The sequence below is a fragment of the Saccopteryx bilineata genome, chromosome 1 (assembly GCF_036850765.1).
Source record: "Saccopteryx bilineata isolate mSacBil1 chromosome 1, mSacBil1_pri_phased_curated, whole genome shotgun sequence".
NCBI classification, from domain to species: Eukaryota; Metazoa; Chordata; class Mammalia; order Chiroptera; family Emballonuridae; genus Saccopteryx; species Saccopteryx bilineata.
The window spans coordinates 407,687,811-407,712,478 of record NC_089490.1 but is presented as its reverse complement, the minus strand read 5'-3'; the positions used below and the strand labels follow the sequence as shown (position 1 = coordinate 407,712,478).

Genomic DNA, 24,668 nt, shown 5'->3' with positions numbered 1-24,668 from the left:
CTCTCCCGGTTCCTCGGCGCCGGGTTCTTCCCGCCTTCCCGGGGGTAGACAGGACTGAGCGCTCCCACCCTCCAGGTGCGGCGAGCAGGCAGCCGGGCAAGCGCGCGCACCGGATCGGAGCGCGCATGGGGCGCGGGAACGCGCAGATGGCGGTGGCTCCGCCTGGAGACCGGAGCGACGCGGCCCCTGCGCGTTTCTCGGGTTCGGGTCGGCCCCCCGCGAACAGGGAAGCCTCAGGCCTGCGATCCGAGATTGGGGCGTTGGTGGGGGGTCGCTGTGCATGTCGGCACTCCCCTCCCCTCTCCTGAGCAAAGGTCACAAGGAAGTCACTGCTCGCGTCGGGCGGAGCGAGGAGGCCCAAGCTGCTGGTTCGCTGACGGTCTTGGGCTTCCGGGCGACGGGGGCAGCCAGCCCGGCTCTAGGCCACTTCCTGAGGGACCGAGCCCGGTCACGGGCTCCTCGGGTCAAGGGGCTCTCCTGATCCGGAGGCAAGAGGCCTGGTCCCTACTTCTGGGAGTCGGCGACCTCCACTCACCCCCGTGGGCCTGAGCTGTGACTGCCACTCATCTGCTGCCAAGACCCGGGGAGCGCGCGACCGAGGGGCGGGGCGGCTCACCTAGGCCAGGTGCTCAGCAGCGACAGCCCCAGCGGCGGCAACAGGTGCAGACCCGCCCACACACTGCACCGAGGACCGACACAAGTGTCCCGCTTGGTGCCCATGGCTGTAGCACAAAACTGGCACTCAGGGCCCTGGCTGGCTGGCTCAGTGGTAGAGCGTCGGCCTGGCGTGCAGGAGTCCCGGGTTCGATTCCCGGCCAGGGCACACAGGAGAAGCGCCCATCTGCTTCTCCACTTCCCCCTCCTTCCTCTCTGTCTCTCTCTTCCCCTCCCGCAGCCAAGGCTCCATTGAAGCAAAGATGGCCCGGGTGCTGGGGATGGCTCCTTGGGCTCTGCCCCAGGCGCTAGAGTGGCTTTGGTTGCAACAGAGCGATGCCCCGGAGGGGCAGAGCATCGCCCCCTGGTGGGCAGAGCGTCGCCCCTGGTGGGTGTGCCGGGTGGATCCCGGTCCGGCGCATGCGGAAGTCTGTCTGACTGTCTCTCCCCGTTTCCAGCTTCAGAAAAATACAAAACAAACAAACAAACAAAAAAAAAACTGGCGCTCAGGAGGCCCGTGGCCAGGCCTGGGGGCACAGGTCAAACCAGCCCAACCAGCCCTGAAAACATCGGAGCTGGGGAGGGACTCCTTGGAGACTCCACCATCCTTCTGTAGGGGCACCTTCTGTGGTTCTGCTACTCCTCCCTAGCTTTTCCTCTTCCTCCAGGAAGCCTGCCTTGACTCCAGCCCCTAAACCCCAGGTGCAGGAAGGGTAGGACGTCTCAGTAAGGGCCCCTCCATGGAAGCTCATGGAAACTCGAAGGAGAAGGGCCAGGAGGCTCCCTGCCAAATCTAGACCTTTCCTCATTGGGCCTCAGTTTCCCTCCTAGCCTTGAAAGCAGACACAATCCACCAAAGCCAAAAAGTTGACACAAAGAGGTTTTATTTTATTATTAAAAGTTCTGCTGGCCCATGTAAGCCAAAGAGGTGGGGTCAGGGGCCCCTGACCAGCAAGGATGGGTTGGGCCAGGATGGGGCCCAGAAGTCAGAGGAAGGCCCAGGAACAGCTGGTTTTCCTGGGCTGTGACTGCATAAGAAGCCCCTCACCTCCCAGTTGTATGAGTGGCAGTGGTCACTGAGTTCAAGTCAGGGTTGTGCCAAACCTGAGACCTACGGATGGAACAGGCCTCCCAGGACCCCTCGTATACACAGACCTCCCGACGCCCCTCCTATACACGGGCCTCCCAGAACCCCACATATATACAGGCCTCCTGTGAACCCCCACATACACCCACTTATAGGTGAGCCTCTCACACCCCCGCCCCCGTGCACACACACAGCCCTGGGCAGGATGGGCAGTCACAGTGGCGACTCTTTGAGTCTCTGCTTTTGGCACCAGCAAGAGCTCTGGGTCCCTCACACCTCTGTGCTCTTGGGAATGGTCCTGGAGGTAGGAGTGAAGTTGGCAGGGGTCCTGGGACCCAGGCCCATCCCACACTGCAGCCTTGGTCCCCCATTCAACTTCTTCTGAAGCATCTCGTACTTGCCCTTCAGATCATCATACTTGCCCTGCAGAACATTGTTCTTCACGGACTGAGGGACATCAGGCACGAACCAGGCAGCCACGAGCTTGATGCACAACGCCACGTGCTGGGGGTGGGGACAGGGGCTCAGTGGGGAGCTCAAGCAGGCTGGGACCCACTCTGGGACCTAACCCCCACTGGGACCCACTCTGGGACCTAACCCCCACTGGGGGCCCAGGCAGGGAGGGAGGAGGGCCCCCCAGGGCTGGCCCACCTCAAAGAGGATGAGGAAGGCCAGACGGATGGCCAGGAGGACCCAGAACTGTTCTGAGAAGTTGTAGTCCTGAGAGTTGCGGTAGTCCCGGTACCTGGGGTGGGGAAGGACCTAAGGTCAGGGGTCAGGAGTTCAGAGGGCACTCATGGGGGTGGGAGGAGGTCCGAACCTGCATTCAGTGACATTCTCTGAGTCCTTGATCTTGACAGGGTACTGGAAGTCCTTGGTGTGAAACACGGACAGACTGTGGTTGATGTAGCCGGTGAGACAGCTGGTGGAGAGAGGAGATGGGGGTAGGGGGGTTACGGTTGTGGCCTCTTCAGGTCTCTACAGTGCTTCCTTGCTGCTTAGTCCTGTCTGGTGGGGTCATCAGGGTGGGGCGCAGGGCAGACCTCCTCCTCTATTCCCTTATGTGGGAGGGGGACCTCTGGGACAAGCAGTACGGACTCGGTGTGCCACAACCAACTGCCTCCCCTGCAGGGCTGAGGGGAGCCTTAGAGGGGAACCCCCTTAGAGGCTGGAGGGGCTGGATCAGGACATTGCTCTGCCCTCCTGTGCCGGAGCAGACCACAGAGGGTCTGACTTTTGGAGAGCAGGTGTTCAGTTCCTGCTCAGAACCTGGTTCTGGGACCTAACCCCCACTGGGGGCCCAGTCAGCACTCCCGGCTCCAGCCGGGGTCTGCAGGTCAGTGCGAGAGGCAATATTGGCAGCATCAGGCTCTTCCCCGGGGCTCCCCTTGCTGGGGGGTGGCTGGGCCAGTTTTCCCAGGGGTCTCTGGACAGCTGGAGGCTCCCCCCAGGAGCTCTGTGGCAGCCACCCTTACTCGACTGTAGCGTGGGCCTCTCGGCATGGTCCGTAGCGGTACTTGTACACCGTCCTGGGGATGAACTCAGATGTGAAGGCTATGACCATCCCATTGGCAATGACCGCCAGCACGCCAATGGTCTCCAGAAGCTGCAGCCAGGTCCCTGGGTCACAGCAGTCAGGGGGTGGCATCTGGTTACTCGAGCCATGACCACTGGTGCAGCCCACCCGCCTCCACCCGTCCCTCCCTCGAGGCCGAGAGCGAATGGCACCCCATTGCAACCACGGGGCCAGGCCACTGATGAGCAGAGCTGACCAGGCCCCCAGAGCTCAGCCTCCACTCTCTGACCCCCTTGTCCTCCACTGAGACGGGAGGGGCTCGGGTCTCCCCACCCCTCCTGTATGTCTGAACCCCTCAGCTGCCACAAGCCTGCTCCACCTCCTGGGTCCCACTCCAGGGTGGCACCCCTCCACCTGGGCCCAATCTGGGGCCTCCTCACAGAGCTTCCCCCCTCTGCCCACGTCCAGCACTCCAGCTGTCCCTGACACCTGCCTGCCTCAGTGAGGCCAGTCTGGGTGACTGAGGCCACCTGCACTGATGGGGGCCCCTCCCTCCATCAGCTCCCTGTTCTCAGAGGCCAATCACTCTGCTTGGGCCCCCCAAGGAAGCTCCAGGCCCTTCAGTCAGATCCCAGGATGGGAGGGAGCGGCCTGAGCAGTGGGTGCCAGCTGTGCCTCTTCCTGTGGGCTGAACACCCCCTTGCCAGACCCCCATCTTAGCCAATCCCGGGAAAGCCTGGAAGACTGTTTGTGGACAGAGGGGGATAAGCTTGGTCCCGGCACTCCTTGCGGTCCCTGCCCCAGGGTGAGCGCCCCACCCTGCGCAGCAACCCCGTTGGATCCTGACCGATGTCCTTGGCCTTGCGTGGTACCAGGCGACGCTGCAGCTTGACCATCTTGATGGCGTCCAGGCGGATCTCCACAAGGTTGCTGAAGAGCGCGAGCAACGGGGCCAGCGGGAAGGCGGCCACGAAGATGGTGGTGAAGCCATACTGGATCACTGCGCGGAGGGCGCGTCACCCTGAGCTCCCGCGCCCCAGCCCCAGCTCCTTCCCACGCCGGTCCCCGAGCGCCCACACTCACCCCCGAGCCCCAGCTCCCACCCACGCACTCATCTCCATGAACTCGTCAAACAGGCTGAAGGGGTTGACAGGGTTCAGGAGGTAGTTACGCTGCCAGTGCCCCAGCTCGGGGTCCTCGGATACACTGCCCCACTTTGAACGCCACTTGTGGCTCAGCCACCTGGTGGAGAGGAGAATCGGGTGGGGAACGGGGAGCGTTGCGGGGGGTGGGGGGAGGGCCCCTGGGAGCTACTGGCTCCGGGAGACGGGGCGGAGGACGGGGCCCCAGGAAGGACAGGTCCTCACGGTTTCAGGTACTCCACGCAGTTGCTGAGGGTCTGTTTCAGACCCATGATGATGGCCATTTGCACAAACAGGTCCATCATGCAGCCGCTGAGATGGCACTGTGGGCAGGCAGGGAGGGGGGGTCAGGCCCGGAACGAGGACAGGTGAGGGACACGGCAGCAGGGCGTCCAGGACCGACTGACCTCCTCCAGCTTCCACAAGCCCGCCAGGCGCACAGACTTCCCAGGGTGACCGTTGATCCTAGAAGGACAGCGAGGCTGAGGGCAGCACCTGTCTCTAACTGGAGGGGGTGGGCCAGAGATGAAACTTTCGGAGAGGGCAGCTACACCAGCGGCTTTCAACCATCTTACCCTTGGGGACTGGTAAAAATAGGAGTATCATTTTGGGGAACCCTAAGATAGAAATCACCCTGAGCATAAGTGAATTCGACTAAGATCATTGGGTTTATAATCTTCATACAGCATCAGGGTGGTTAAGTCTTTCATGGACCAGGGTGAAATTTCTGGCAGACTGGGCCATGGAATTGTGGTTGAGAGACACTGAGCTATTATAATAGGAGGCTCAGCCAGGCACCCACCCAGTGCAGGGAGGGTGTAGGGCTCCCAAGAAAGGTCTCTGGGAGAAAAGAGAATCCATGCAATAGACAATATGATAGAGAGAGACTGGTCATACTTGATATGGTAAATGTACACAGGAAAAGAAAAGGCAATTAGAAACTACAGGAAAAACAGAGCTGTGCAAGAAATAAATGGTCAAATCGGATGCAAAGTACAATATACAATGATTTTTTTTTGTATTTTTCTGAAGTTGGAAACTGGGAGGCAAGTCAGACAGACTCCCGCATGCGCCTGACCGGGATCCACCCGGCATGCCCACTAGGGGGTGATGCTCTGCCCATCCGGGGCGTGGCTATGTTGCGACCAGAGCTACTTTAGCGCCTGAGGCAGAGGCCACGGAGCCATCCCCAGTGCCCGGGCCAGCTTTGCTCCAGTGGAGCCTTGGCTGCTCTGCGGCTGTGGGAGGGGAAGAGAGACAGAGAGGAAGAAGAGGGGGAGGGGTGGAGAAGCAGATGGGCGCTTCTCCTGTGTGCCCTGGCCTGCATGCCAGGCCGACGCTCTACCACTGAGCCAACCGGCCAGGGCCTACAATATACAATGACTTTAAGAAACCAATACAATCAAGAAGAAGAGACTCCACCTGACTCTGATGCTACAATAACCAATAACGATGCTGGGACGATTTGAACAATTTATAGGAAAAGAAATACAATGGTCAGTAAATATCTGTGAGGATGTAAAAAAGAAGAAAAAGCCTGACCTGTGGCGGCGCAGTGGATAAAGCGCCGACCTGGAATGCTGAGGTCGCTGGTTCAAAACCCCGGGTGTGCCCGGTCAAGGCACACACGAGAACCAACTACTAAGAGTTGATGTTTCCTGCACCTCCCACATCCCTTTCTCTCTCTCGGCTCTAGGTAAAACCAATATATACAATCTTAAAAAAATTTTTTTAAAAAAGAACAAGAAGAAGAAAAAAGAAAAAATATATCTGGAAAGATGCAAGACTCTCACTAATCATTTTATTTAAAAAGGCACTTTTAAAAAAACTTTGCCCATCAACTGAAGATAAAGTTTGCACCAGCAGACACCATGTCAGTGAGCATGACATTTTTAGAGGTCACTATATATAGCTCAGTGGTTCTCAAAGTGTGCGCCAGGGCACACTGGTGTGCCTTAGAAGATTTCCAGGTGCGCCTTATAGTATTCCAGAGAAATATGTGCCTGTTGGGGACCAAAAAACTAACAGGGTTTTTGTAGTTTAGATTTTGGGGGGACAGAGGTGTGGGGAATTGGCTGTAAGCTGACATTCTGCCCAACTCCCCACCTCACTTGCCTGATTAGGTTGCAAAAGGCTGTTAAGCTGTGGTGCTGGATTGTTTACACTACCCCCCATGTTCCCTGGAAAGACTGGAGGCAAGTTTCTTCTATCCTTTGTTTGGGGTAAAGTTAAGATGATATGTATGGTGGGGGTTTTCTGCACTCAATACAAGAGTAGAAACAGAGGATTTCTTCAATGTATTGATGAGGAAATGAGAGTTTGCCTTTCAAACAGATGCCCAAACATTGAAGAAATCGCTAGGACATATCAAGCTCATGTTTTTCATAAACACAAGAATGAAAAAACTGAAGACATTCATGCCGGGACCTGCCGAATTTACTAAATCTTATTAAGAATATATCTATATACATAAAAATATAACTTTTTTGTCATTTTTAAATTTTTAATCCCTCTTTTTTATGAATTCTAAAAAGCATAACTCATAAAATGTAACATAAAAATGCTTTTTAATGTCAGAATAAATTTAATTTTGTCGTATTTATTTCGTTTAATTACCATAAAAGCAGGCTTAGACTTTATATTTTTTCTTTACTATTTGACTTAATTATTATAACATATTTCTCAGAAATTTGTATATAGTGTGCCTACAATTATTTGTAGGATTTTAAATGCGCCCCAACTTCAAAAAGTTTGAGAACCACTGCTATAGCTATATCTACTTGAATTTAAGTGTGCACTCCTACCTGTCAACCAAAATGGCCCGCTGCTGACACCCTCTACCAGGCATCACCGTGCAGGTGAAGGGAAAGCAGAGGCCTGCAGCCCACTCAAGACAACAAGCTGGACCTGAGCCTGCAGGCCAAACATCTCAGCAGCAACCCAGTGCTGCCTGGCAGCTCAGAACACCCCAGGACTTGAGAGCCCACTTCTGGTAGACTGGGGTGCCACCCAGGCCTCCTTTCCAAGCCCTGATCTCCTGCCAGGAAGACAGACTCGCTTCTAAGAGGACTGAACAACCAAACACTCAGATCGTTGGGTTGGGCCAATGGACAGTGAGCCCCCTCACTGTCCCTTCCCCAGCTGGGCTCCCAGCTCACAGACAAGTGTCTTTCCTCCTCCAGGCAGGAAACCGGGGATTCCCCTCCAGAGATTGACAGAGACACATGACCCAGAACAAAGCCACTGGCACACGTCTTTCTCAATTACAGACAGCTGGCCGGGAATCAAAGCCATCTAAGGAAAGTCCCTAACAAAACCAGCAACTCACCAGCAAAAGAGCGTGAAAGAAACCCAGAAGGAACAGAACTGATGGCCTGTGGAGGGAAAGAAAGAGGCCCCGTCCTCAGACAGGAGCAGGCTGGTGTGCAGGCGGCAGGAGGAGAGAGGTCTTGTAGAGCCTGCAGGCGTCAAAAGGAGCACGCTGAACTCAGGGCAGGGACGGAAGTGGAACGCCCAGTGGCAGGGTTGGGAAACAGTGAGAAAAACTCCCAGAGGTTGGAACAAAAATGGGGGGAAAAAAGAATTATTAGATGGTCTATTCAGGAGATCCAACGTCCAAAACAGAACTGCAGAAGACAGAGCAGAGGTAAATGATGCAACACTGGTGCTTGTGATGGTGACTAAGGTCACAAATATGGGCACTAGGGCCACACTGATATATACTTTGGGGGCAGAGGAAAAGGCGGCAGCCAGGAGTGGAGCAGCCCGCACTGGGAGGGAGCAGCAGGTGGGGAGCAGGGGGGGGGGGAGGACCAGAATGTGACAGTGAGAGGGTTCTTTGAAAGAAAGGTGACAGCACCAGGGTGACGGTGAAGATCGTCAGTAGAGACATAAAAGCCGGCGAGGCAGAGGAACTGATGACTGAAGCACTTTGTGAGAAAAATACCCACCAGACACACAGCTGAAAAATTTGGAAGCTTGGGGACAGGAGAAGACATCCAGCCACAAGTGCAATGGGAGGGACCCAGGGAAGGGAGCCAGCGACAAGAACCTCCAGTCCCAGGGAAGGGTGGCAACTTACAGGTCTGCGTCCAGAGCCACTCACGAGCAAAGCCCATCACATGCCCACCTTCCCCCTCCAGGAAACCCCTGCGAACTTGGGGTTCTGCATAGATGGAAGGGCCATTAACAACCCCAACGGGAGGGTATGGATGCCAGGTGGCATACCAGATGTCTTTGAACATTCTAGAGAAGCTGGGGTGTCTTAAAGCTCTGGCAGAGAGCCTGACCGGGCGGTGGCACAGTGGATAGAGAGTCGGACAGGGATGCAGAGGACCCAGGTTCGAAACCCCAAGGTCACCAGCTTGAGCGCGGGCTCATCTGGTTTGAGTAAAGCTCACCAGCCTGGACCCAAGGTCGTTGGCTTGAGCAAGGGGTTACTCAGTCTGCTGTAGCCCCGCGGTCAAGACACATATGAGAAAGCAATCAATGAACAACTAAGGTGTTGCAACAAAAAACTGATGATTGATGCTTCTCATCTCTATCCCTTCCTGTCTGTCTGTCCCTATCTATCCCTCTCTCTGACTCTCTCTGTCTCTGTAAAATAAATAAATAAATAAATAAATAAATAAATAAATAAATAAAGCAAGCAAGCTCTGGCAGAGAGTTTGGGATCAATTGGCAACATGTGTGTATCTTATACAATTTCAAACACAGAATAGCCCTGGCTGGATACCTCTGTTGATTAGAGCATCTTACAAATACACAAAGGTTGCCAGTTGCCAGTTTGATCTCTGGCCAAGGAACATACAGGAACAAATGGATGTTTCTGTCTCTCTCCCTTACTCTCTCTAAAGTAAACAGAATAATTTTTTAAAAGAAACAAACAACACAGAACAAATAGGGCAATGGTATTCTTCAGAAAAGACTAAAAAGCAGGGGTCCCCAAACTTTTTACACAGGGGGCCAGTTCACTGTCCCTCAGATCATTGGAGGGCCAGAGTATAAAAAAAAACTATGAACAAATCCCTATGCACACTGCACAGATCTTATTTTAAAGTAAAAAAAACAAAACGGGAACAAATACAATATTTAAAATAAAGAACAAGGCCCTGGCCGGTTGGCTCAGAGGTAGAGCGTCGGCCTGGCGCGCGGGGGACCCGGGTTCGATTCCCGGCCAGGGCACATAGGAGAAGCGCCCATTTGCTTCTCCACCCCCACCCCCTCCTTCCTCTCTGTCTCTCTCTTCCCCTCCTGCAGCCAAGGCTCCATTGGAGCAAAGATGGCCCGGGCGCTGGGGATGGCTCCTTGGCCTCTGCCCCAGGCGCTAGAGTGGCTCTGGTTGTGGCAGAGCGACGCCCTGGAGGGGCAGAGCATCGCCCCCTGGTGGGCAGAGCGTCGCCCCTGGTGGGCGTGCCGGGTGGATCCCGGTCGGGCGCATGCGGGAGTCTGTCTGACTGTCTCTCCCTGTTTCCAGCTTCAGAAAAATACAAAAAATAAAAAAATAAATAAATAAAAAAATAAAATAAAATAAAGAACAAGTAAATTTAAATCAACCAACTGACCAGTATTTCAATGGGAACTATGCTCCTCTCACTGACCACCAATGAAAGAGGTGCCCCTTCCGGAAGTGTGGCGGGGGCCGGATAAATGGCCTCAGGGGGCCGCATGTGGCCCGCGGGCTGTAGTTTGGGGACCCCTGCTAAAGAGTATATATTGATCGAACCAAAAATGTTCACTGCGCTAATGAAGGTGAGGGGAAGTCTATGCACGAGGTACACGGCCTGCTCATTGCAGCTTTATCTCTGAGGCTTGTAACGAGGAATGAGTCAAACCTGCACCCGCTCACGTGGGGAAACAGGTGCCAGCCCCCCACAAAGAGCACGCACAGTGCAGAGGTGACCGACGCATCCCCACCGAGGCAGACCTGGACGTGGCCCCCAGCATGTTTCCAGTGTAGAAAGTGATAGTTATTTACAGGACAGGACCACATATGTCCACATGGGCATGTAAGTGTGTGAAAGTCTGGTGAGACCCACGGGCGGTGATGGTGGCACCTCGGGGCGGGACCACAGGGACCACAGGGTTGCAGGAAGCTGTAGGCTTCCTCCACACATTTCTTTCTTCTTTTCTTTTTTTATTGTAAGTGAGAGAAGGGGAGATAGACAGACTTCCGCACACACCCCGACTGGGATCCACCTGTCAACCTCTGTCTGGGGCCGATGCTCTGCCCATCTGGGGCCAGGCTCCCAACCGAGCTCTTTTTAGATCCTGAGGCAGAGGCTCCACGGAGCATCCTCAGTGCCCGGGGACCAACACAAATGCAAACCATGGCTGTGGGAGGAGAAGAGAGAGAGAAGGCAGAGAGGGAGGGGAAGAAAAGCAGATGGCCGCTTCTCATGTGTGCCCTGACCAGAAATCGAACCTGGGACTTCCACATGCCGGGTTGATGCTCTACCAATGAGCCAACCGGCCAGGGCCAACCTCCACACATTTCTACACTGGGTTTCCCCTTCTTCTGAGTGTGAGATACGTTTAAAACTGAATAGAGTCCCTGGCCAGTTGGCTCGTGGTAGAGCATCGGCCTGGCGTGTGGAAGTCCTAGGCTCACCCTCCCCCTCTCCTTTCTCTTTTTCTCTCTCTTCCCCTCCTGCTGCCAAGTCTCCATTGGAGCTAAGTTGGCCTGGGCACTGAGGATGGCTCCATGGCCTCCACCTCAGGTGCTAGAATGGCTCTGGTTGCAACAGAGCAATGCCCCAGATGGGCAGAACATCATCCACTAGTAGATATGCCAGGTGGATCCTAGTCAGGCGAATGGGAGAGTCTGTCTCTCTGCCTCCTCACTTCTTACTTCAGAAAAATACAAAAAAATAAAAATAAAACCCTGAGAAGAGCAGGCACTGCCATTTCTAGAGGGGAGATGCGGTGGAGAGAGGCCCTCACCTGCCCAGGATGAAGGCGATGTAGATGAGCGAGGAGAAGTGTGCGAAGAACTGCAGGGTGAAGAACTTGATGGTGAACTTGCTCTCGTGCTCCGAGAAGGTCCTGGGCTCCTCTGGGAACACACACAGGCTGTCCCTCACCTGTCCTTCGCCCCACAACACCCCCGCTCAGCCTGTCCCTCTACCTTTTTTTGTAATTAAAGAATATTTTCTTCAGCCTGACCAGGCACTGACTAGAGCATCAGCATGGGACTTTGAGGATCCTGGTTCGAAACCCTGAGGTCACTGGCTTGAGCGTGAGATCATAGAGATGACCCTACGGTCACTGGCTGATACCCAAAGGTCACTAGCTTGAAGCCTAAGGTTGCTGGCTTGATCAAGGAGTCACTGGATCAGCTGGAGCCCCAGGGTCAGGGCACATATGAGAAAGCAATCAATGAACAACTAAGGTGCCACAGTGAAGGATTGATGCTTCTCATCTTTCTCCCTTTCTGTTTGTCATTGTCTGTCTCTCTCATTTTCTCTCTCTCTCTCTCTTTCCCTCTCTTGCTAAAAGAAAAAAGAAAAAAATTATTTATTAGCCTGACTTGTGGTGATGCAGTGGTTAAAGTGTCAACCTGAAATGCTGAGGTCTCCAGTTGGAAACCCTGTGCTTGCCTGGTCAAGGTACATACAACAAGCAAGCAATGAACAACTAAAGGGAAGCAGCTATGAGTTGGTACTTCTTGTTCCCCCAACCCTCTCTGTAAAATCAATAAATAAAATCTTAAAAAGAACCCATGAGCAAGGATCAAACCTGTAACCTTCATGTACCAGGACAATGCTCTAACCAACCGAGCTATCTGGCCAGGGGTGGCCTGTCCCTACTTTGACACAGTGCAACCCTGACCTGTCTCCCAGGTAAGAGCCCCCATCCTCTGGTGGGAGAGGCAATGGAGATTGCAGGAAAGGCCCACCGCCACCCATGTCCACTTCTCATGTCCCCCTGGAAGCCAGGGAGGGCTGGGAGCCCCTGCTCTCACCCAAGGAACAAAGCTTCAGGGCCACTTTCTTGTTGACCTGCGGGAGGGGAGACAGGAGGGCTCACTCTGGGCCTCAGTGGAGACCCCACACACATACTCTCACTGCCCCATCCACTCACCTTCGTCATGATGACAATGGTCACGTAGTGTACCAGGGCTCCGGTCACCACCACAGCTGTCGTCACCTGCTCCACCAGGAAGGGCAAGGATGAAGTGCTGAAGAGGGCAGCGGCCAGGACACGGTAGACCACCAGGGCATGGGCCATGCCAATCATGAGGCAGATCTGCAGGAGGGTAGCCAGGACAGTGGGCACAGAAGGACGGTCAGCAGCCGGGTCGCCAGCCCGCCACAGGCTCCCCGGGAGTAAGTACCATGAGCAGGGTCAGGACGAGGATGATGGTGTTTCTCCAGTAGGAGTGGTAATGCCGCCGCAGCTTGTAGTCAGGACAGTGAATGAGCTCTAGCGCCACTTCTTCCTGGGGAGGGCACCGGACACACCTCAGACACGGGGACATGTGTCTCAGACACGGGGACACATGCCTCAGACACGGGGACACATGCCTCAGACACGGGGACACGTGCCTCAGACACGGGGACACATGTCTCAGACACGGGGACACATGCCTCTAGACACGGGGACACACACGGGGACACATGCCTCAGACACGGGGACACATGCCTCAGACACGGGGACACATGTCTCAGACACGGGGACACATGTCTCAGACACGGGGACATGACTCAACTATAGGGACGTATGCCTCAGACATAGAGATACATGCCTTAGACCCTGCAGAACCAGGTTTGGGCCACCCAGGACACTGGGAAGAAACAGCCCCTGCCCGGGTCACCTGGCCCCACCTCACCTGGTCCTCGTCCCACCCATACAGGTCCCAATGCAGGACCACACGGGAAGAAACAGCCCCTGCCCGGGTCACCTGGTCCTCGTCCCACCCATACAGGTCCCAATGCAGGACCACACGGGAAGAAACAGCCCCTGCCTGGGTCACCTGGCCCCACCTCACCTGGTCCTCGTCCCACCCATACAGGTCCCAGTGCAGGACCACACGGGCTCGGTGCCTCTTCCAGAACTCCAGAAACACTGTGGCTGCAGTGGGAGCACGAAGGAATGTTACAGGTGTCCCTGGGGTGGTAGCCCAGGGCCCTGGGGGCAGGAGTGTCCCTGGAGCTCAAGCTGGTCCCCCCGGGTGCCTGCAGCAACTCACCCCACACAGCCATGAACATGGCAAACATCACAGTGCCCTCGTTGTCAAAGAGGTGGGTGAGCTGGGAAGAGGGACACAAGTATCTAGGGCTGGCCCTCTTTCTCCTCGCCCCCGCCCCCCATCATCTCCTGGGAGGGGCACTCAGCTCTGCAGGGGTGGGACAGGCTTGGCCGGCCCTTCTGCAGGGCTAGAGGGGCCACCATGGACCTCCAGGGCGGCTAACCTTGGCAAAGGTGCAGGTGTCCGAGAGGCGCTGGTATGGGCCACTGTGGTCGCCGCGTGGGCACATGAAGATGTTGTCGGCTTCACAGATCTCCTTGCTGGAGGTGCGGGGACCACGGTGGTGGGGCTCTTCCCTGACGCCCCGCCCCCAACCTATCATAACCCCACCCACCCGGTGCTGGCCCCGCCCACCACAGCCTTCCCGCCCCGCCCCATTGGCGGCCACGCCCCACAGGCCCGCCCCCCAACCTCTCATAACCCCGCCCACCCAGGTGTTGCCTGGCCCCGCCCACCCACAGCCTTCCCGCCCCGCCCCATTGGCGGCCACGCCCCCACAGGCCCGCCCCCTGACCTGATCTGGCTGGCACTGAACAGGGAGAAGCCGCTCAGGAAGACGATGAGGCCCACTACCGCGGCGGGCACCAGCATGTAGGTGTACCAGCCCAGCCAGGCGAAGTACAGGGCCACCTTCTCCCCAAAGTAGTCCCTATGGGCACAGCGGCGCCGTCAGGGCCACCGCACGAGGGGTGACCACAAGGGGCAAGCGCCTGGGTGGGGCACGCCACATGGGGGGCGCGGAGGGTCTGTATGGAAGACGTCAGTGTGTGACACGGCCGCATGTTTGCTAGGGGTATAGGTGTGTCTGTGGGGGCACAGTTATGTCGGTGGGGGCACAGGAGGGCCTCTGGGACACACAGACACGTCTGTGATTTATTTGGGGCAGTATTACCTGATTTTATCAATGGGCTGCTCACAGACCATGTTTCTCCACCGGGCCCATTCCTTCTCCAGGACTTTATCCTCCTGAGCACAGGTGACCAACAGTAAGAGCTTCCTGCCTGGGGTCCCAGCCTCAGGTCAGACCCTCCCCCAGCCAGCCCCCCTTCTCACCTTGTGCAAGGGGAACCTGGTCTCAAAGATCCCTCTCTTCATCAAATTGTAGAAAGTGTCTAAAGGTTACAGGGAGTCTGAGGTCAGAGAAAAAAATGAAGGAAGGGAGGACCCTGCCCCATTCTCCCCACCTTAGTACCCCCCTGGTGGACCACTGCACTGGCCACCTGCCCACTCTGTCCTCACCACCAGCTGCTGTCTTTCTGTTCAGCATGAAGTCGACAATTCGGATTCTGGAACAGAAGAGCTGGTTCAGGATGGCACCATGTACCCTGTGTGGATGCCGCCCCCGTCTGGCCAGGTCCCCACCCCATACCACCCTGGCAGAGCCCACAGCCTACTTGCCTCACGGCCTGACCAGAGCTCAGATACAGGACTTAACTAAGGACTCATTCTTGACCATCTGAAATCCTCCCCCAAGGGGCAGCTAACCGTGGCTTCAGGATGAGGACCATCTCCTCCCAGGACCCCAGAAGCCTGGATTGACGCCCCTCCTACAATGACATCTCCCTTCTAAAGCCCTCACTCATTCAGAGTACACCTTACACCTGTATGTACCTGAATCACTTTTACATCTCTGGGAGCTGTTTTGCCTGTGTGGCGACAGAGGCTCAGAGAGGTTGAGTGACTTGCGCAAGGCTACACAGCTAAGAAGTGACACAACTGAGCATCTTCCTGCAGAGCCACACTCCTCCTGAGATCCTCCTGACAGACGTGGATCCTTGGATGCCCCAGGGCACTCACCCCAGCCTGCTCCTCCCAGGACCCATCAAGGGGCCCCTACTCATCCCCGAGATCCACCAGTTCTCCTGTGTCCCCAGGAGCCCCCTCCTTTCTCTCATATCCTCAAAGATCCCTCTCTTCATCAAATCGTGCCGGGAGTGTCCTTTGCCAGTCTCCACTGGAAAGACCCCAGCTGAGCTCAAAGGGGCCTAGGATGAGCCAGGCAGGTAACAGAGGAGCAATGTGGGGATAGCAGGTGGACCAGCTTGTGGAACGGGAGGGTCAGCAGGAAGAAGCAGGTGCTCAGAGAGAGAGGTGTTAGGTTCCTGAGAGGCTGGGGACAGATGGCCAGGGAGGGGTCCTGGGTCTGGACTGGAGAGGTAACGACCCTCATTTGGGTTCAGAGCCAGAAGGGATGGCTGGGACAGTCCTCTCGGCCTCTCTGAATCCTGTCCACCTTTTAAGTCCCATGTAACTTTCAGAACACTCCGAGAGGTGAAAGCTGTCATTATCCCTTTTCACAGACACGGAAATCGTGGCACAGAGCCCTGAGGCCATGCCTGGGAGCCTGTCCTGCCTGGACCAGGTGTGTGCGGGATAGGCAGTGATCCTCCAGGCCAGACGGGAGGCCAGACGGCAGGCCAGCCTCTCACCTGGTGCTTTCTGGAATGTCCTCCACGGGGGACTGGCCCATTAGTTTTCCAGTTGCAGAATCTGCCACCGTGTCGAGACCGCACAGTGTCTTCATACACCCGCTGGATAATGAGCAGCTCTGCTTGGTGGGCACCAACCTGGGGGCTGGACCCTTGGGTTCCATGAGGAGCGTGCGGTACAAGTTGAAGACGCTGTCGTCAGCTTGGATCCCAAAGAACACCTTCTTCCCGTCCTCCTTCACCTGGGGGAGGGCCACATGGGACTTTCTCCTCTCCCTCGGAACCCTCCCCTCCATCCACGGTCACTGGCCCGGCCCCTGCCCCTCAGGCACAAGACCATAGGCCACCTCTCCGGACCCTTCACAGAACCCACTCGTCACCCCCCAACCTCCAGAGCCAGCCCACCTTGTAACGGAAGCCCCTTTCTCTGAGGAACTGCTCTTGCTGGAAGACCCGTCTGTGGTTCCTCTGAGTGCCAATGTCGGCCACAAGAACGTAGTCCACTGACTGGTCAGAGGAATCGGTCTGCAGGAAGTGGGTACAGGCTCAGGCTAAGGTCAGCCAGGCATCAGAGAGCAGGAGGGGTCAAGCCCGGGACAGTCCGAGCAGAGACTCACCTCGGAACTGCTGAACTCCATCAGCGGTACACTGTCCCCTTTGGTCCCCACCACGATCTGGAGGCTCTCTTCACCCTGGGTGGGGGGGAGGGCACACAAATGGATTTCACTGGTTCCTACAGGAGAGTGTCTCCTGGACTCTGAGGGGTTAAAACACCAAGCTGGGGGGGAGGGCTGGATAACAATAAACAAGTAGGTCGCCCTGGGGTGCTGACTGCGGGGGGGGGGGGGGCACAAGGCAAGTGACCAGCAGAGGTTTGTTTGGAAATATAGACAAAAAGCTCCTAAAGTCCTAAGGAAAGACAGACAGCCCAATGTAAGCCAAGACGCAAACGGGGATTTCACAGACCAGGAGCTGGCTCAGGTGAGGACACACAGGTCAGGTGACCAGGAGGCGCCACCTTCTACCGATTTGGTCTCGGACATTTTAAGGGGCTGATGGCACCAAAGTCAGTAGGACCCCCCGTGTTGTTGCTCTGGTGCACACATTGGTGTGTGAACTTGGAAAATATGAACATCCCATGGCCTGGTCCTTCCACACTGGGAGACAAGGACAGGGTGTTCACAGAAGCAAACGTCCCATCTAAATGGTGAAAACAGCCCACATTCCCACTGGCGGGTGGATGCATGGAAGCCCTGTGCTGTCCCCACTGGCAGGTGGATGCATGGAAGCCCTGGGCTGTCCCCACTGGCAGGTGGATGCATGGAAGCCCTGTGCTGTCCGCACACGGTGGCAGCTTGGGCAGCAGGAACACAAATGGGCCGCTGCCTCACGTGGGGTCCAGGGGGCCAATGGGACACAGTACCGAGGACCCACAAGAGTAACGGCTGTGGACATGTCCAGGACAGACACACAGACCCTGACATCAGAAGGCAGCACCCCAAGGAGGAAGTGGATAAGTACAAAGCCCCAAGTCTCTCCCCGAGTCTCCTTGGTTCTTGTAACATAACAGCAGGAACAATGTCACTCGCTCTTGGATCTCCCTGCCTCGGGAAGGTGGGGCTGAGCCCCCCCTCTGTCTGCTGTGCGCTGCCCTGAGTGACTAAGGAAGTGTGTGGGAGGAAAAAGGAGTCACTTCACAGAGGAGAAACTCCACAGACACCCCCCCACGCCCAGGTAATGAAGGTCAAGGTCATGTGATGTCACTTAGACGTCAGGATGTGATGTGATAGTGTGCGGTCCCCTCCTTAAAACCTGACTGCGGGCCCTGGCCAGTTGGCTCAGTGGTAGAGCGTCGGCCTTGCATGCAGGGGTCCCGGGTTCGATTCCCGGCCAGGGCACACAGGGGAAGCGTCCATCTGCTTCTCCACCCCTCCCCCTCTCCTTCCTCTCTGTCTCTCTCTTCCCCTCCGCAGCCGAGGCTCCACTGGAGCAAAAGATGGCCCGGGCGGGCGCTGGGGATGGCTCCTTGGCCTCTGCCCCAGGCACTGGGGTGGCTCTGGTCGTGACAGAGTGAAGCCCCAGAGGGGCAGAGCATCGCCCCCTGGTGGGCGGAGCTTCGCCCCTGGTGGGTGTGCCGGGTGGATCCCAGTTGGGCGCATGCGGGAGTCTGTCTGACTGTCTCTCCCCGTTTCCAGCTTCAGAAAGATACAAAAAAATAAATAAATAAAAATAAATAAAAAAATTTTAAAAAACCTGACTGCGGGGGGGGGGCTGGCCCACAAGGCAAGTGAGCAGCAGAGGTTTTTTTGGAAATATAGACAAAAAGCTCCTAAAGTCCTAAGGAAAGACAGACAGCCCAATGTAAGCCAAGACGCAAAGGGCCCCTCCTTAAAACCTATAATCCTGCCTGACCGGGTGGTGGCACAGTGGATAGTGTCAAACTGGGATGCGGAGGACCCAGGTTCGAGACCCCAAGGTCACCAGCTTGAGCGCGGGCTCATCTGGTTTGAGCAAAGCTCACCAGCTTGGACCCAAGGTCGCTGGCTAGAGCAAGGGGTTACTCGGTCTGCTGTAGCCCCCCAGTCAAGGCACATATGAGAAAGCAATCAATGAACAACTAAGGTGTCGCAATGAAAAACTGATGATTGATGCTTCTCATCTCTCTTCGTTCCTGTCTATCTGTCCCTCTCTCTGACTCTCTCTCTGTCTCTGTAAGAAAAAAAACAAAACAAAAAACACCTCAAGTCCCATCCCAGCGTGAGAAAACATCAGAGGGATTTTCTCTAGACCTGAGCTGACCCAAGAAGCAGATGGCCAAGGATAAGGAGGGACAGAGGGACAGTCCCAGACGGGAGGATCCTGCACTGACCAGGACAAGAAAAGACCCAGTGGGAAAGGTGATGACCTCCAAGTGGAGGCAGTGATGCTAGGCTCCTCATGTTGACCAGTGTGCCCCAGGCAATGGGCGCTGACTTCAGGGAAAATGGGGCAAAGGGCACAGGGCGCCCCGCTCTGTGTTGATAACTCTTTATGACACCGACAGATGTGCTAACCCTGCACGAGTGGGAGGAGCGGGAGCTGGGCGTGGAGCTGGGGGCCTCGTGTGCTCCCCGTGAGCAGGCTCTGAGGGCTGAGACAAAGTGACCCAACTGGGCTGGGGGAACGAGGTGGCTGAGGCCTAGGGGACGAGGCAGACAGTCAAAGCAGGTCGTGTTGGGTGCTGGGGGTGGGGGCCTGAGCAGAAGGGTAGGGTGAGGTCTCTGGCTTTGGAACTTGAAGGCCAGAAAATGGCAACACCGGCTGCCCCCAGGCAAGGTCACCCACCTCCTGCAGCCTTGGCCATGATGGTGTTGGCCACAAAGGATCCTGTATCCTGTAGCCCTGCGCAGTGCTGACTGACAGGGACCCCAGCCCATGTCCTCACTGACAGTTACCCAGGGCGGCAAAGGACCCCAGAAGTTCAGGGACCTGCAGCATCTCAGGCATAAGGGTGTGGTGGGCAGTTTAGGGGCTGTGTCCATCAGAGAACGCGTCTCACGCCAACTGCCAGCACGTCTGGGCATCCTCTTCTCCACCACGGCCCCAGTTGGTCCTGGACTTCTGCCATGGCCTCCTTCCCACGAAAGGGCCAGCCCTTTCCCAGATCACGGCCCTCACACCCTGCTCCTGTCGCCCACGACCCGAACTTTCGCCCTCCTGGTCCCCCACCTAGTCGCCTGTCATTTCTCCAACCACATTCCTGCCAAGCTCAAGCACGCCTCTTCCAGAAAGCCTGACTGGACTGCTCCAGCCAGTCTGCCGCCCGGGATTGCGAGGTAAACCACAGGCTGTCCAACCACATTTGCATTTCAGATAAACAAGATCCCTTTTGGTATAAGTATGTCCCAATTATTGTTATCATGGGACATGCTTACACACACACACACACACACACACAATGTGAAACTCAACTGGGTGTCTTTTTTATTTGCTTCACTAAAGCTGCAGCCCTTCTCCAAAAGCCCACTCCTACCCACGCACAGCAGGAGCTACTGGCCCCGGGATGGGCTGGGTCAGCGCCCTATGCTCAGTCACAAGAGCCAGCAAAGCATCACTCCAACCAGAGAAGCCCCGTGGCAACGGCGTCAGAGGCTGGGGTCCCACAGAGACAGAGCTGAGTTCTGGGTCCCTGGGGGTGCTGAGTACCTCATCTTTGGCAGTGCTTGGTCCAGTTTCCGGACAGCAATTCCATGCTGCCCACACCTGAGCACAGAGACTGTCAACCCTGGCAGCCACAGAGCCCGCCCTGGCCCTGTGCCCCCCTCTCCTAGAGCATCACCTCTCTTCCCGAGTGGTCTCCCTGCCCCTTGGCTCCTGGGCACTCCCTGCCCCCCCTCCCACCAACAGCCCACAGACACCTGCACTCAGGTGTGGCTTCCAGGACCTGAAACTGCTCCCCATCCTGGACCAGAGGAGAAACCTGCCTTTCACAGACAAGTTTTCAGAAAGGGGCAGGGCCGAAGTGTCTCTGTCTCAGGAAACAGGGTAAAGTCTCAACCAGACAGGACAGGACATGTGTATCACCAGCATCTAGTTGATGGACTCTGGGCACCTGGCTCTAGGGGGCCTAACTGTCCCTTTGGTCCTTCCAGTCCCCACCGAAATTTCCAGAGACCCTGAAGGCCCGGGAGATCCTCCTGCTCATGGCTGGGGACAGCAAGAGTCAGAGCAGGGAAAATGCCCTCCGTCCAGCCCTTCCAGTCTGGCTCCCAGTTACCAGCAGGACCAGGGACACAGCTGTGCAGAAGTGACCACCACTGAGCCTGGCCTGGAGGGTCACATTGAGCACGCACATGTGACACCCCTCCGGCCTCACATGGATACATGTGGGTCACCCCTCACTATTCCTAGGGGACACATCACACCCTGGAGCCCTCCTGACTCAGCTCCGAAAGTAGGGTGCCATGTCATCATCCAGCGAGGGGAGACTCCTGCCCCCACCACAGTGCACACGAACGACCCTGGCTGGCCCAGCCAGGTGCCCTCTGACCACTCTTCCGAGCGAATGCCCCCCCTGGCTCAGCCTGCTTAGCTTCTGAAACAGGTCGTCTGGACCCCGTCCACTCCTTCCCTCCCTCCCGGTACAGATGTGCCCATCGTCTGTCAAATCATTCCTTCTGTGCTCTCCATCCATCCCTCCATCCATCCCTCCATCCCAGACACTCCCTGAGGAGGTGGCCTGCCCTGTGTGCACTGCTCGTGGGCAGTGTGTGGTGCAAGTGGACACAGGGGTCTGGAGGGACCAGGCACCTACTAGGCAGAGTGGGTATAGCCTGGAGCTTGGCCTTGTGATACAAGAGGTTGGCAAGAGGAGAAAATGTAGGAGCAACTCCTGGAAGACGGAAACCTGTGTGCACAGGCCCTGAGGAGCAGCATGGAGTTGCTGTCCAGAGACTCTGGACCAAGCACTGCCAAGGATTAGGTACTCAGCACCCCAAGGACTCAGTTCTCAGTACCTCCAATGACTCAGTACTCAGCACCTCCAATGACTCAGTACTCAGAATCTCCAAGGATTAGGTACTCAGCACCCCCAGGACTCAGGACTCAGCACCTCCAAGGATTAGGTACTCAGCACCTCCCAGGAATCAGGACTCAGCACCTCCAAGGATTTGGTACTCAGTACCTCCCAGGACTCAGTACTCAGCACCTCCAAGGATTAGGTTCTCAGCACCTCCCAGGACTCAGTACTCAGCACCTCCAAGGATTAAGTACTCAGTATCTCCCAGGACTCAGGACTCAGCACCTCCAAGGATTAGGTACTCAGCATCCAAGGACTCAGTACTCAGCACCTCCAAGGATTAGGTACTCAGCACTTCTCAGAACTCAGTACTCAGCACCTCCAAGGACTTGGAAGTTAGACTCCCAGTGATCGAGATCTCGGCAGCCCTGAGACTTGGTCATTTCTTGGCCCAGAGACTTGGTCCTCCACACGTTAGCTTTACAGAAGCCTACAGAGCAAGAACAGAGCTGCTGGGAGGTGAGGCTGGGGGGTCGGCTGGCAGAAGCCAGACCACAGAGGACGGCTCAAGTGTCTGGGGAGCTTGTACTTCAGCTGGGGCGACAGGCAGCCCTGGGAAGGATTTGAGCAGGAGAAGAGCTGCAAAGACCCAGCTGGGGCTGGGACCTCTGGTCCAGCCGTCTGCATCTGCACCTGTCCTTCAGAGGGTTGATTGTCCTTCCTCAGCAAGCTAGGTGCTCTCTCCTCACCGGTCCTGAGCCCGCCCAGCCTGTCCTCCACCCCAGCATGGACCTGACCAGCATGAGAGGAAGGAGCCAGCAGGGGCCCTGGGGTCGGGCTGGGGATGCCAGGATCCAGAGCTGCCTCTGGAAGGACCCAGGAGGCCCCAGGCAGAGATGGAGTGAGAGGCTGCCTGTGGGCCCACACCTGGGAGGCCCCTGGGTGGCCCCGTGGGAGGCTGGTTTCGCTCTCCACCTTGCACCGTGCAGCGGGTTCCTCCAGACTGCCCGCCCAGATGCTGGCCCTGCCCTGACACCTCTTCCTGGGCAGTGGGGAGAGGGGGTGTCCTCCCAGGGTGTTCTTCAGCCCACCTTGCTAGGACCCCTCACAGCCTCCTGCTCTGTCCACCAGAATCAGAGTCCAGTAACTCTCAACTACCCCCACCTCTGCCTGGGGCGGGACGCCCAGCGAGCAGAGGACCCAGCTGGCTACCCTGAGCCTCTCCTACCCAAGGTCAGCTCACCCTGGGGGTCACAGCCCCCTCACCCTCAGGTGCCAGCTGAGGGCAAAGCTGCTCAGTGTGGGACTGGGGGTGGACATGCCCACTGAGACCCCCCACCATGGAGTCACCAGGATCCTGCTCTCCGAGGAAAACTGTCCTCCTCTGTCCCACCCCAGAGAAGGAACGCAAATCCCTGCTGAGCGCTCTGTCCGGCGCTGCCAAGGGCGCCTCACTTGGGCTCCAGGAACCCCATGGGCACTTTCCACATGCGGCTGGCGGGCCGGTTGGAAGAGTCGTGGGCGTGGACCCCGCAAGGAGCCGACTCACCGGCATGTTGGCAGTCCGTGGTATCCTAGAGTTCGGCCAACAGAGGTGCATGGTCACCAGAGGTACCGCAGTGTGGCCCGATGGGTCCCGCCCGACTTCCTGGTGGCGCTCACCCCCCTCCTCCTTTCCCGCCTCCCGCCGCCGCCGCCTCCTCCGTTGGTCCCTGCACCCCGCCCCGCCAGCCAGCCGCCAGCCGCACCTGGCACAGGGGAGGAGCCAGCGGCGTGGGGGCGGAGGGCACACCCTTCCCGAAGTCCCTTCGCCCTCGTCTGCGCTTGCGGAGGTGGTTTACCCCGTACAAGGGGTCAGATTGACACCAGCCTCCTCAGGGGAAGCAGGAGAGGGGGCACATGAACACTCCCCAATGCCCCACAGCCCCTGCTCCCTGAACGCTCTTCTTAACCTGGGGACTCACCTAACCCAGGTACGCTCCAGCATCCAACCCTCCACACCCAAAGTCCAGAGTTGACTCCCTTACAGAAGAGACTGGGTCACAGATGACGGAGGGTAAGACAGGTCCCCAAAAGAAACGGACTCTCCTGACCAGGGAGTGGCCCAGCGGACAGAGTCTAGGTCTGAGATCTCTGGCTTGAGCGTGGGATCATAGACATGACCCCACGGTCGCTGGCTTGAGCCCAAAGATTGCTGTCTTGAAGCCCAAAGTCACACTGGCTTGAGCCCAAATTCACTGGCTTGAGCAAGGGGTTCCTTGCCCTGCTATAGCCCCCCAGTCAAGGCACATAAGAGAAAGTAATCAATGAACAACTAAGGTGCAGTGATGAAAAGTTGATGCTTCTCATCTCTCTCCTTTCCTGCCTGTTTCTATATGTCCCTCTCTCTGTCTCTCTCTCTCTCTCTCTGTCTCTGTCACCAAAAAAAGAAAAAGAAAGAAAGAAACTGTCTCTTCCACCCTGTGGCTCTGCTTTGTGGACACCAGCTGGGGGTAGAGGAGTCCCTGAGGTCCTACAAATGTATGGCTGACCCCTGGGCGCACGGATGGCTAAAGGGACGGCCCCTCCATGTCCTGTGGACCCGAAGCAGCAACTGTGGAAGGCTCTGGACCACCCAAGAGCGCTGTCCTGTGGGAGACAGACAACTGCCCCCACCAGGGTGGTGGGGTGCCCAGGCTCTGAAAGCTGAGGACGCAGGGCAGAAGTTCACATGGACAGACAGCTGCCGACACTGAACAGCATGGAGAGAGCAGGGAGCTCCCAAAGTGTCACGCGGGGCACCCATGATGCTATGGCGCAGGTTGCACCCGTGGTGTTGGGGGTGCAGCCTCGTGCAGCCTGTGCAGCCCTGTGGTTCAGACCCTGGGTTGTCATGTTTGCGCTGGGTTCCCGCAGGGATGTCGTGGCCCACACCCACATTTCTGCCTGGGGGACCCATGGCACGCTGTGACAACAGCAAGGGCCAGGACTGAACTATGGGAGGGACGGGGCAGCAGAGAGCCTGGGCCATTCTGATGGCACACCCATCATGCATCGTGACTGGCGCTAGGGAAACCTAGTGGCTGAGAGAAGCGTCTGCAGGCGGCCCGTCCA

The 24,668-nt window shown here is 56.8% G+C and overlaps 1 protein-coding gene and 1 non-coding gene across 3 annotated transcripts; one reads left to right on the top strand and one right to left on the bottom strand.

Annotated features, from left to right (window-relative positions):
- Window positions 1-1,526: 1,526 nt before the first annotated feature.
- On the bottom strand, window positions 1,527-23,248 carry LOC136320947 (anoctamin-9-like). 2 transcript variants are annotated; one of them, XM_066254092.1, is made up of 23 exons: window positions 23,125-23,248; window positions 16,696-16,770; window positions 16,484-16,603; window positions 16,079-16,320; window positions 14,889-14,935; window positions 14,703-14,761; window positions 14,542-14,615; window positions 14,164-14,298; window positions 13,813-13,909; window positions 13,590-13,650; window positions 13,389-13,471; window positions 12,735-12,839; window positions 12,482-12,646; window positions 12,363-12,399; window positions 11,342-11,453; window positions 4,807-4,864; window positions 4,625-4,722; window positions 4,369-4,499; window positions 4,105-4,257; window positions 3,217-3,361; window positions 2,562-2,663; window positions 2,393-2,486; window positions 1,527-2,245 (listed from the first exon to the last, which is right to left on the bottom strand). In XM_066254092.1, the coding sequence occupies exons 1-23, from the start codon at window positions 23,173-23,175 to the stop codon at window positions 2,012-2,014; spliced, it is 2,478 nt and encodes an 825-aa protein (XP_066110189.1). In that variant the 5' UTR covers window positions 23,176-23,248; the 3' UTR covers window positions 1,527-2,011. The 2 variants fall into 2 exon arrangements, with proteins under 2 accessions (XP_066110189.1, XP_066110190.1); XM_066254093.1 differs by having other exon boundaries at window positions 16,079-16,230.
- On the top strand, window positions 17,901-17,976 carry TRNAA-UGC (transfer RNA alanine (anticodon UGC)). The gene has a single exon. It is a non-coding gene; the product is annotated as a tRNA-Ala (tRNA).
- Window positions 23,249-24,668: the final 1,420 nt, after the last annotated feature.